The sequence below is a fragment of the Galeopterus variegatus genome, unplaced genomic scaffold (assembly GCF_000696425.1).
Source record: "Galeopterus variegatus unplaced genomic scaffold, G_variegatus-3.0.2 Scaffold15, whole genome shotgun sequence".
Taxonomy (NCBI): domain Eukaryota; kingdom Metazoa; phylum Chordata; class Mammalia; order Dermoptera; family Cynocephalidae; genus Galeopterus; species Galeopterus variegatus.
In genome coordinates, this window is record NW_007726126.1 from 840,384 (window position 1) to 853,343 (window position 12,960).

At 42.2% G+C, this 12,960-nt stretch overlaps 1 protein-coding gene across 2 annotated transcripts in view; it reads right to left on the minus strand.

Moving 5' to 3' along the window:
• Positions 1-11,691, minus strand: part of GAB2 (GRB2-associated binding protein 2) — a 61,515-nt gene extending 49,824 nt beyond the window's left edge. The window contains exon 1 of one of the 2 annotated variants that reach the window (XM_008566097.1): positions 11,397-11,691. In XM_008566097.1, coding sequence (XP_008564319.1) covers positions 11,397-11,658 — 262 coding nt within the window. In that variant the 5' untranslated portion in view covers positions 11,659-11,691. The remainder of the gene's footprint in view (positions 1-11,396) is intronic. The other variant, XM_008566104.1, reaches the window with a different exon arrangement.
• Between the last annotated feature and the right edge of the window lie 1,269 nt (positions 11,692-12,960).

Below are 12,960 nucleotides of genomic sequence, written 5' to 3' on the forward strand. Positions count from 1 at the left end.
AAGGAAAAACTATTATTTACTATGTCAGTCATTTCATGCACACAAAGAACAATTTAATATACATGTGCACACATAAAGACAATCTCTGAATAAAGGGAAGTTCTAAAATCTGATTACATTTGGCTTTATGAAAATGGATTGTATCTTCTTCCTCATGTTTTTCATTTTGTTGTGGACTGATGAAAAGTTTCATAGCTCAGCACTGGTCTGCATGTCCCTGTTTTTTTTTTTTTTTTTTCCTTTTTGAGACCGGCCGCACCGCGCTCAGCCAGTGAACGCTGTGAGCGCACCGGTCATCCCTATAAAGGATCCGAACCCACGGCGGGAGCGCCACCGCGCTCCCAGTGCTGCACCCTCCAGAGTGCGCCACGGGCTCGGCCCCCCTGTTTTGAAATACCTGCTGCAGACTAATATTTTCACACTGTGTTCTGGCCTTCCTGGGCAAACCGTGGGAGAGAAGGAGGGGCAGGCATTGGGGTCCAGCTGCAGCTTGCAGTGCTTGACCCTCTACCCTGCAGTACTCAGAATGGATCCTCTCACCTGTTTCATATATTGATTTCCATGTAAGGTCTGGTTAAAAAGAAGTGCTTAAAAAAAAGGTTTGAAAATCACTTCTAGTTTACTGTTGAAGAAACTGAGATACACACACTGAATCAGTAACAATGTTGAAATTTAAAACTAGGACTTTGACTTCCAATTCAGATCCTAGAGAGAGATTACTGTATCTACTGATTTTGTAGAGTTCAGAATCCTATGGAGAACTATATGTAACTGGATGTTTAATCATAATCAAGATCTTCAGAGGTCCAAGGTGACCTTACCATTAATTACAAAGTTCTAATTCTACCTCTAGCCCAAAATTACAGTTAGACTGGCCTTTGGAATCTGGCCTGGAACCAATTCAACAATCATTTATTATACTCCTTCACTAGGGATAATCAGAAGTACTCAAAGAACAAAAAAAAAGGGGTAAGGGGGTGGATCTCAAGAGATGTTTGGGAGCCATCCAAAGCTTCCGGTACTGAGGAATTGGGATGAGATGCTCCATCTCTAACAGTCTGTGGGTTTTGGCAGGTAACACTAGATTTAATCTATGCTGGCTGGCTGGAATGGTGAGGGGGAGATTCTGGTATAAAAGGAAAGCAGGAAGAAGGATCAAGGTTTAGAATGATGAGAACAGGGTCAGGTTTCTCCCTGTCTCCTTTTTCTCCTCCAGAGAGTCTGGACTTCCCTGAAGGTCAGGGCTGGAGCCTGTTCCAGGACAATGCAGAAGGGTCTGTGGGGATTTTATGGAGTTCATGTCCCAACTCAAGGCCTGCTCTGGGGGTGACAAGACACAGCTGTAAACAAAAAACAACAAACAAGCAAAAGATTTGAGGAGGAAGGGTTGATATTTAAAATAACTTTTTTTTTTTTTAAGGCATGAGGATTTCAGATCTGGCTGGTAACTGGTCTGGATGTTTATTTTCCTCATTGTCTCAGTGGAAAAAAGGGTGGGTGATTCAGACAGCAGCCTCTGCCTCTGGGCTGGGGCCTGGGTCAGTCTTTTCTGTTTTTTGCTCCTCAAGAGATGTGTCTCAGCCTGGGGAGAAGCTGTGTCTTACTTCCCACACTTGCTGTTAGCTTCCAACCAGGGTCTCCTGGAGGAGTTGAAAGCTTTGATCTCAGTTAAAAAACAAACAAACAAAAAAAAACAAAGGTTGGGGTTGGGAACAAGAGAGGAAAAGGCCCTACCAGGGATGAGGAGAGAGAGAGGGAGAGGTCTCTGAGAAAGCTTCTTCCCTCTCCACCCTACTCTGCTCCTGGCTTCTCCCCTGGCTCTCCTACTCACTTCATCATGGGGGAGGGAACAAGGTCAGCACAAGGCATCTGAGTGGATCGCTTGGCTCCACCACAACCCTGCCTGCTGTCAGAAATCCAGCTGGAATAAAGGTCCTGACCTTTAAGGCACCAATCAGTCTCTCTAGAGAGGAAAAAGCTGTTTGAAGACGTCCAATAACATTCCTCCACTGGACGTTGAAGATTTCCCCAAAAACATTCCTATGGGTATCGTTTAACCCCAGATGGGACCCAGGACTTAAAATAATTCTGCTGTTAAGTTACTCGAGAAACTCAAGGATTACTAGAAGTTTAAATATTTACAAAATATTTAAAGGGGGCAGCCTCACCAACATCTTAGTAGGGAAAATGTAGGGAAGAGATAAGAAACAGTCGGTTGGAACTCTGGGAATTCCTCATTCCATAGAATGAGACATGTGACGATTGTGAAATTCCTGCCAAGGAGTTTAAGAAGAAGGGAAAAAGCTAAAATAGTAGAGAGGACGTGGAACAGGCTCTGGCCTTATTTCAGAATCTTCAAGAGTTACAAAATGGAGCTCTGGTGAGTGAGCTAAACTCTCTGAGCTCTAATTTACAGTGGTTTGTTGTTATCTTGCTAATTTAGCCCTCAGAGATTAATATCAATATATACATAGTACTTTATTTTCAAAATAGTCAGTTCTCAGAGATTCATACACTTTTATCTTCCTTCTTGCTGGCTATTTTGGGAGTTAGAAGTAGGCATGGTGAAGAGGTCTGTGAAAAGGGGTTAGGACAAATAAGGAGGTGAGCACACAGCCCTAGGATGGAGTCAAAAGCCCTGTATTCCAGACCCAGAGACCCTGCTTTCTGGCACTGTCACTCAGCGCCTTTCAATCTTACTTTCCATACCTGCACAATAGGAATAATACTAGCAGCCCCACCTACCTCATTTTGTGTCTTTATAGTCAAATGAGACTGCATCAGTGTTTTGTAGACTGTAAACTTCTCTAAAAACACCAGATATGTATATAATATTCTGTTCATCTTGCCCTACACATATAAAAATCACCACTCTCACCACAATCACTCCAGGGAAAACAGTGAAAGGAGCAGCTACTGTTCACATTGTATACCTATACATTTTCCTAGCTTTTTCTATGTGACCTGATGTAACCCTCCCAACAATTCTGTGAGGGAGCATCATCACCATTTTACAGATGATAAAACCTCAAAGAGGTAAAGTTACTTATTCAACATCATACAGCAAATAAACAGCAGGGTTGGGACTGAAGCTAAGCTAGCCTGCCTTTCAGAGTCTGTGTGACAGTGGCTGCACAGGCCCTGGAAAAGCTACTGAACAGACGAAGGAGGGAGGAGATAAAAGGGAAGGAGAAGTCCTCAGCTTTGAGGATTCAGAAGGCGTGAGGGCTTTCCTACAGTGGATGACTCCTGAGCACATGAATAATTTATCAAAGCTCTCTGCTGAAAGCTGGTTCTTTTCGTGTGTGGTACATCTGTTCAGGGACAGCTGCCCATGACTGGGCCACAAATGTGAGGACTTGGACCCGCCTGCTGGTAAACACAGTTCAGAGCAGCTCTCTGCTTCCTTACTCCACATACTGAAGGCTATTGTGATTCCCAGAGGAAGATGGGATTCCTACTTTTGTTTGTGCACATGCATACACGCACACACAACACACAAAAGCAAACCCCACATATATGACATAAAGTCTTGATATTTGTCCTTGGAACTGCTTTTCCTTCCTGAGCATCATCCCTGGTTTCCTTTTGGAAAGAGTTCTCCATCAGGATATTGTTGTTTCCTACAACCTTATGTTGATATTCAGATTCAGTTTCATCTCATCTGATCTTGATCCTGCAGGTTTTATCCTAGACATTCTTGGCTGGAATATGTGAGAAATTAGAGGGTGGCAGTAGATATAAGAATCTGGGGGTGGCAAGAGAATTAAAAAAAAAGGCTCCATCTGCCACAAAACCTCTTCCAGCTGAAAGTAAAAAACAGAAGTTTCTTGATGGGTCCCATCACAACCTTTTTTTTTTTTTTACTGACCGGTAACAGGATCACAACCCTTGGTGTCGCGCCCGTACCAGGGACCGGCAACGGGATCGCAACCCTCGGCGTTGCGCCCGCACCACGCTCAGCCAGTGAGTGGGAACCGGTCTCCACATGGGATCCGAACCCTCGGCGGGAGCGCCGCCACACTCCCAAGCGGCGCACTCTCCAGTGCGCCACCGGGCCGGCCCCCATCACAACCTTTAAAAAAAAGAAAAAGAAAGAAAACAAAAAAAAGGGAATATTTGCTTGAAGGAGACTCTATGTGAAGAAATCTCTGCAAGACCAAGCAGCCATCAGGGATATTGGATTAAAGGACTCCAGGGGATACCTCTACAGAGAATACAATGTGAATAGCACCATGGGAAATCTGCTGCAGGTAAGTGCAAGATCTCTCTGGATGCACCCAGGGAGAAGCAGAAGCACTGGGTGAGAACAGAAAGTATTTTGTCCCTATTCTACAAAAGGAAACTGAGACTTCAATCAAGTGACTTCCTCATGTAATCATGGAGTGGTAATTTGAACTCAGACATCCTTGCCCCCAGCCTCACCAATACTCACCAATAGAGCCTGACGACTCGATTAAAGCTGAAGAAGTTGCTAAATTAGGATATTCCAGCCCAAGAACTTGAGCAATATGAGTTGGTGAGGAGGGGGAAACCTGAGCCAGCTGTAGAACCCCTAGTGGAAGGGGTCAGAGTGCTTCTAGTCCAATACATAGTGTCTAAAGGGGCAAAAATATCCAGGCTCAGTTCTGGCAAATGTTTGTATTCCAGCAGGTCAGGGACAAAAAGACAGCAAATTATAATGCAAAGCCAGACCTGGTTAGACTAGAATCCTGGCTCTGTCATTTTCTAGTGTCAAAATCATTGCTACCTCAAATGATTACTGTGACTTTTTAGTGAGAATTTAATGTAAAGTCTCTACTTTCATAGAGTAGATACTCAATACATAGTATTGATGCTATTATATCTTTGTGTGGCTGCTGAGGGGCATCAGCACAGGGTGCCCTTTACATAAGGCAGGTGCTGACACTAAGACCCAGGTGATTGGATTGTTCTCAACAGGCCCCAACAACATGAGAGCAGTGTTGCATTAAGGAAGGGTTTCTGTGCTGATATAAACCCAGCCCAGGTCAGGAGTGGGATGGGACGGTGGACAGAGAAGATCTTTGGTCCTAGAGAGTTAAAGTGCTAGGCAGGAAAGAAAAAGTACTGTTACCTTATTTTAAAAATGGAAATAGAGTTGATAAAGTGATTAAATGAAACAAGCTATTAAGTGAAAGTATGTAGTCAAATGTTAACTTCCTGTTTCTCCTCAGATCCCATTCTCAGCTTAAAAAAACACTGCCTGAGTGATTAAGCTCTAATTCCTTACCTGAGGGTTTTATAGATATAAACCACTTTTAAGAAAGCCACTAAATTAAAACATAACTCATTATGTGACTGAATCTTTTAACATACCAGATTCTCCTCTGAGAAGGAAGAAAAGCCTATTGTCTTCATCAGGAAGATTTTACGAAGAACACTAAGCCTCTCTCATATACACCTAATATCCTTGCTCTGGTAATTAAACCAGTAGACATGTAATAAAATAATCCCCTTTAAAAAATGAAGCTAAAGGCTTAAGGGAATATATCCTTTAATAGACAAAGCCATTGACAAAATATTCACTTGATATTTGTCACCCCCTTAATACTTCTCATCCCTCCTCCTTTCCTCAGTGAGTTGGTGGTGCATAAGCTAGTGTCTCCAGTCTTGATGGTACCGGTCACAGCACTCTCCTGGGACTACCTAGTTATATGTCTGTCCCCTCCACCAGGCTGTGATGTCTGAGCACTGGACCTTACTGCTCATCTTTGTGCCGCACTGATTATGACAGGAAATGGCACAAAGTAAGCACTCAGTAAAGTAATGAATGAGTGAATGAATAAAGTGTGGAGTAACAAACAAATCTTCCTACCAAAGAAAGCTAGCCCAGAGAATGTGGTTTCTACATTTTCATTGTACTTTAAATCCCATCTAGTAAGATTAAGGATTCAGGCAATCTCTTCTAAATATGTGATTCTTAAAGAAGATATTTGGGGCCGGTCCGGTGGCACACTCGGTAGAGTGCAGCGCTTGGGAGCGTGGTGGCGCTCCCGCCGAGGGTTTGGATCCCATATAGAGACTGGTCCGCTCACTGGTTGAGCGTGGTGCGGGCACAAGACCGAGGGTTGCGATCCCGTTACCGGTCACGAAAAAAGAGACAAAAAGGAAAAAAAAAAAAAGAAGATATTTGCACCAAGAGTAATTTTTGCTAAGAATATTTTTCTTGGTGGGAATGCCTCTAATCCTACAAAGAAATAATTCAATTAAAAGTAATTTGCTTTCTGGTTACTTTCCCCCCTCAATCATACCTATTTCCTAAAAAGCTGAGGTGTTTCTTGGACCCATTTCTCACATTTACGAAAGCTTTAAGACTGGTAGGTTTGTGGAGTTTTTTCCCCTTGTCTTTTTTTTTTTTTTGTCTTTTTCCGTGTCCGGCAACGGATCGCAACCCTCAGTGTCTCTCCCGTACCGGACCGGGACCGGCAACGGGATTGCAACCCTCGGTGCTGCTCCCGCGCCTCACTCAGCCAGTGAGCGGGAACCGGTCTGTATGTGGGATCCGAACCCTCGGGCAGGAGCGCCGCCGCGCCTCCCAAGCGGCGCACTATCCAGTGCACCACCGGGCCGGCCCTTCCCCTTGTCTTTTAATTCCTTTCTTATTTTCCTTCCCCCGCCCCCTGCACTGCACCCCTCCCCCCTGCACCACTCCATGAGCATGCATTATTCTTCATAAGGAACAAAATAAAGGGGAAAAACAAAACCCATGAAGCCAATAAATGACAAAGATTTGGGGAAAACAGGAAATTCCACAGAGAAAGCAAAGATCAGGGGCCAGCCTGTGGCTCACTTGGGAGAGTGCGGTGCTGATAACACCAAGGCCCCGGGTTCGGATCCCACATAGGGATGGCCGGTTTGCTCACTGGCTGAGCGTGGTGCTGACAACACCAGGCCAAGGGTTGAGATCCCCTTACCGGTCATCTTTAAAAAAAAAAAAAAAAGAGAAAGCAAAGATTATACCAAAGAACTTAAGAGTAAATGGAGGTTCATTATCCTTCCCTAAGGAAGATAAAAATCACAAAATTCCTAGGGCACGACATCTATCTAGTCCAGGCATGACTGGCTACATAATTTGCACGGCCCGGTGTAAAATGAAGATGCAGAGCCCCTGTTCAGAAAGTATTAAGAACTTCAAGATTGTGATAGTGGAGTGTTAAACCAAGTGCAGGCCCTGCTAGACATGAAATCCTGTGTGACCGTACATGTCTTATACCCATGAAACTAGTCCTAAGTCCAGAGTCTCCCAAACCTTGCTGGTTGTCAGAATCACCTGAGGAACTTCTTTTTTTAAAAATTAAGATATAATTCACATACATAAATTTCATCATGTTAATGTGCAAAATTCAGTGGTTTTTAATATATTCACAAAGTTGTATAACTATCATCACTGTCTAATTCCAGAACATTTTTGTCACTCCAAAAAAGGAACACTGTACTCACTAGCAGTCACTCCCCTTTCCCCAATTCTCAACCACCAATATACTTTCTGTCTCTATAAATTTGCCTATTTGAAACTTTCATATAAACGGAATCACAAAATATGTGGTTCTGTGTCTTCTTACACATAGCATATGTTTTGAAGGCTCATCCATGTTGTAGCATGTATCAGTACTCCATACCATTTGTTTGTTTGTTTTTGGTGGCTGGCTGGTACAGGGATCGAACCCTTGACCTTGGTGTTATCAGCACCATGCAGTACTCCATACCATTTCATGGCTACATAATATTCTATTATATGTATATAACATATTTTGTTTATTACTGATGGACATTTGGGAAGTTTCCACTTTTTGGCTATTATGAATAATGCTGCTATAAACATTCTTGTACAAGTTTTTGTGTGAATATATATTATTATGGTCTGAATGTTTGTCCCTTCCAAAGCTCATGTAGAAGATGGATCCCTAATGTGGCACTGTTGAGAAATGGGGCCATTAGAAGGTGATTGGATCATGAGGGCTTGGCCCCCATAAGTAGATCAATCCATTCATGGATTAATGGGTTAATGGATGAGTGGGTTATCACAGGAGTGGTGTTGGTAGCTTTATAAGTAGAGCAAGTGAGCACATTAGCACATTTGGCCCTCTCACCATGTGATACCCTCCACCACCTGGGGACTAGGCAGTGAGTTCCCACCAGGAAGAAAGCCCTCACCAGATGCACCCCCTGGACCTTGGGACTTTCCAGCCTCCAAAGCTGTAAAAAATAAATTCTTTCTTTGTAAATTACCCAGTTTCAGGTATTCTAGGTGACAGAAAACAGACTAGTAAATATGTTTTCGTTTCTCTTGGTAAATGCCTTGAAGTAGAATTTTGGGGTCTTATGGTAACTATGTTTAACTTTCTGAAAAACTGCCACACTATTTTCTGCAGTAGCTGTACCATTTTACATTCCCATGAGCAAATTAAGGTGGGACATATGAAAAATGTTTCTCCACATCTTTGCCAACATTTGTCCATCTTTTTGATTACAGCTAAACTAGTGGGTATGAGGTGGAATATCATTGTGGTTTTCACTGCATTTCTCTATTGGCTAATGATACTGAACATCTTTTCACGTGTTTATTGGCTATTTGTATATCTTTTTTGAAGAAATGTCTATTTGGGTCCTTTGCCCATTTAAAAACTTAAAAAATTTTTTTTTTTTAGCTGCTGACCAGTATGGAGGGATCTTAACCTTGATCCTGGCGTTATAACACTATACTCTACCCAACTGAGCTAACTGGCCAGCCCCGTTTGCCCATATTAAAATTGGGTTGTCTCAGGCTGGCCCGGTGGCGCACTGGAGAGTGCGCCGCTTGGGAGTGCGGCGGCGCTCCTGCCGAGGGTTCGGATCCCATGTGGAGACCGGTTCCCGCTCACTGGCTGAGCGCGGTGCGGGTGCAACACGGAGGGTTGCGATCCCGTTGCCGGTCCCCAGTACGGCACGGGCGCGACACCGAGGGTTGCGATCCCATTACCGGTCAGTAAAAAAGACAAAAAAAAAAAAGGAAAAAAAAAAATTGGGTTGTCTCTTTATTGTTGTTGAGTTGTAAGAGTTCTTTACTTATTCTGGATTCTAGACCCTTATCAGATATAAGATTTGAAAATATTTTCTCCCATTCTGTGGGAAGAACTTTTTAAAACTATTGATTTCTCAGCCCTAAGTCAGATTCACTGAATCAGCACCTTATAAGTTAAAAGAAAAAAGTTTTTCAGGTGATTCTGATGACCCACCAGGTTTGGGAATCAATGATCCAGCCTAGTGCTTTTCAAACTTCAATGTGCATACATACAAATCACATAGGGAGCTTGGTAAAATGCAGATTCTGAGTGAAATAGAAAATCACCAGTAGAATACCAGTAATAACTTGCAAATATGATCCATTGATGAATGCTAAAATTGGTGGGCAAAAGTTTAAGGAGAAAATAGATATTTGCATATTATCAAAGTATCTCCCAAATGTGTATTAGTTACAGAAGTACAGATAGTTACCTCACAGTTGAGAAACCTGGCAGATACCACCTTAATCAAATGATCAAGGTTAACATGACCAGTAAGTAATAAGACATATTGATACCACGTGCCCTCTCTGATATAACCTTCTGAAAAAAGCACAACCTTTGTGGTAATCCTCCCCAAAACAGATAACCTCAATCTAACCATGAGAAAACATCAGACAAACCCAAATTGAGGTACATTTTACAAAATACCTAACCAGAACTGTTTAAAAACGTTGAGGTTACGAAAGACAAGAAAGACTGAGAAACTGTCACAGATTGGAGGAAACTCAGAGACATGACACTAAATAAATCTAATGTGGTATCCTGGATTGAATCCTGAACAGATAAAACCCAAATACACTGTAGTTTAGTTAATAGTATTGTACCAATGTTAACCGTTTTGATTAATTAAGTTTTATTAATTAATTAGTTTTGATAATTGTATCACGGATAAATAGGATGTTAACATTAGCGAAAGCTCTGTAAATGGTATATAGAAATTTGCTCTACTATTTTTGCAACCCTAATGAAAGTCTAAAATTTCGAAATAAAAAGTTTTTAGACTATGCAGATTCTGATACTGTAAGTGGGGGGTGGAAGCCATGGATTCTGTCTTTCTAACAAGTTCTCAGTACAGACTAATGCTGCTGGTGTACATACCCCACTTTGAGTAGCAAGAGTGTAGACCAGTGGTTCTCACACTTGACCATGCAGCAGAATAACCTGGAGAGCTTTTAAAAACAGATTGTTGAACCTCACTCCCATAGTTTCTCATTCAGTATGTCCAGGGTGGGGCCAAAGAAGTTGCATTAAGTTCCCAGGTGATGCTGATGTTGCTGATCAGCTAAGAATGGTTTTTACATTTTTAAAAAATCGTAAATTTTTTTTTAAAAACAGGAATATAAGTGATAGAGAGTATGCTATAGTGTGGGGCTTACAACACCAAGGTCAAGGGTTTGGATCCCCATACCGGCCAGCCAGCAAAAATCAGGAATATTAAACAGAAACTATGTGGCCTCCAAAGCCATATTTCTCTAAAATATTTACAGAAAATGGTTGCTGAGTCCTGGACCCTTGCATTTCAGAATGAAGCTTTTAAAGAACACTAATGCCTAGGTCCACTCAGAGATTCTTAGTTAATTAATCTGGCTTGGGTCCTTGGTGTCAATGTTTTTTAAATGCTCCTCCTTAATTTTGATGTGCAACCAGGTTTGAGAATTACTGACTTAGACTATCCATCTGCCTCAGAAAAAACTTGCTCTTCAACCATTCCAGAGAGCTGTGGATGAGCATGAACGAATGTCAAGTAGCACTTCTGCAATTTAGAACTCACTTCAAAAAGTTGAGCTACTCTTTTGTGAAGATTATCAAAATCCAAACATAAATCAACATTTCCTCCTCTCACCTGTCCCCTCCCAAGTGAATGTAAATTAACACTGGGTTATACATCAATAATAATCACAAAGGACCTCAAACAAACAAGTGAAACCATGCAGGATGGTCTAAAATAAATAGGCTAGGACAGACAGAGGTGGGCCAGAGGAGGGATCACAGTGAGACTTTCCCTGTGGAATGGCTGACATGGTGCTAGAGAGTTTAGGGAAGGGGAGAAAGGTGGAGGGCTGAGAAATGGTGGTGGTGCCGAGGTACCTGAAGAAACACCACAAAATACCTTCAGCTTCATCACAATCCCAACATTTCTTGGTTTCCCATTTGAGCATAATTAGGGCAAGAGATCCCTCTAATATTTGGCCAACCCCTTCACACTCTTACCCTTCACCTATTATTCCTCTGCCAAAGAGGAGGGTTTAGCTAGAGTTGCTCTCCTTGCTCAAGGAATCTGAGGACCTCACCTCAGCCCATTCTGAGAAAGGTCTGTGTTTGTTCTCGTACCTGTAGTCTCCTCAGCCTGATTGAAGCCACAGATCTGGCAGATGCTCTGGACCCACTTATTCATGTCCTCCTCTGTCTCAGCCACCAGGTAAAAGGTGCGCTCACTGGTCTTGATGTCAAACACAAAACTATCCTGCAGTTCCTTCTTATTGAAGGTCAGGCCTGCATCCACTTGCTCACAGAAGTTCAGGTTGATGATCCGTAGGGGCTTCTTGGAGTGATCATTCTTGTAATATTCCAGAACATCAGGGTCACCGCTCATCCGGCCACTCCGCAGGATAAACCAGCGTTTCTTCCATGCCTAAATCACACCAGGAAGGAATAAAAAGACGGGGGGAAGTCCTTAGTTATTTCAAAGCTTTTAACAGGTCCTCAGATATCACAGGTTAAGGATGGGGACTGCTGGACCTGCAGGCTGCACATGGCCTGTGTCTCTCTTTCAGACAGAGGATGATTTAAGAATGCACATTAGTGTAGCATTTCACTGTGGAAACATCATTCCCATTCTTTAGATAAGAAAGTTAGACGAAGACACTTCAGAGCAATATTCCTTTAGGCTAAAATACAGGTCCAAACTCATTGTACTTTTAGGCAGGGTAGAACTTGCAAAACCATATCTCAGTTTGTAGGTGGGGACCCCCTCTAAAGCCTTGTAAGTTGAAGCAACAATGTCACACACAGTAAGTAGCAGAAAAATAAGTTTCCTAACTTTTAGTACAATGTGCTTTTTACCAAATCATGATGGAAGAATCTCAGACACACCCTTCTAAATTTCTCTGTAGCATTATTATATTCAGGATTTATTTTTCTGTCTTGTTTACTGGTAAATCCCTAGTACTTACATACCAAGTGCTCAATATGTATTATTGAATGAATATACTTATACCATTCCATACTATAGAATTTAATACTTGATTACACATTCCCTTACATTGTTTTCTGCAATCCATCTCTTCAACAAAACTGAGTAATCAGTGAGCAGACACAACACAAACTGGTAAAAAGATACATATAATAGCGAGCTTTAGGTTGAGTCTATGCTTTATCACTGACATGCTGTGATTTTTGTTTAAGTCGCTTACCTCTTCGAATCTTGCCTCATCTGTATAATGAGAATCACCACCACCACCACCACTTGCACTACCTACCTCAAAGGGCCTTATTATGCAAATGAACCCAAAGCACTTTGTATACAACCCCTAAGCACTACAAATGCCAAGAATTTGATAATTATCACAATTCTTTAGACTCCATGGGCACCTACACTCCATTAATTCTATCACCTTTTCACTCTGACCATTTATCCCTGTCCTTATTTCCCTCATTCTCCTTTCTTCTTTCTCCATTCATCTTATTTATCTGTTAAAATCACAACCCTGGCCAAGTCTAATGCTCTGCCTACCTGTTTCCATTCAGCTGTATGTAGTTGAGAAAACCATACAACCATGTTGACTGGTCTCACTTTAATTTCAAGTGGGCCCTCATGCTGCCCCCAAATCCTACTATGTTTACCTAATTCATGACTTTCTGCTGCTCTTTGGCAACAATTTCTGAACTTCTCTCT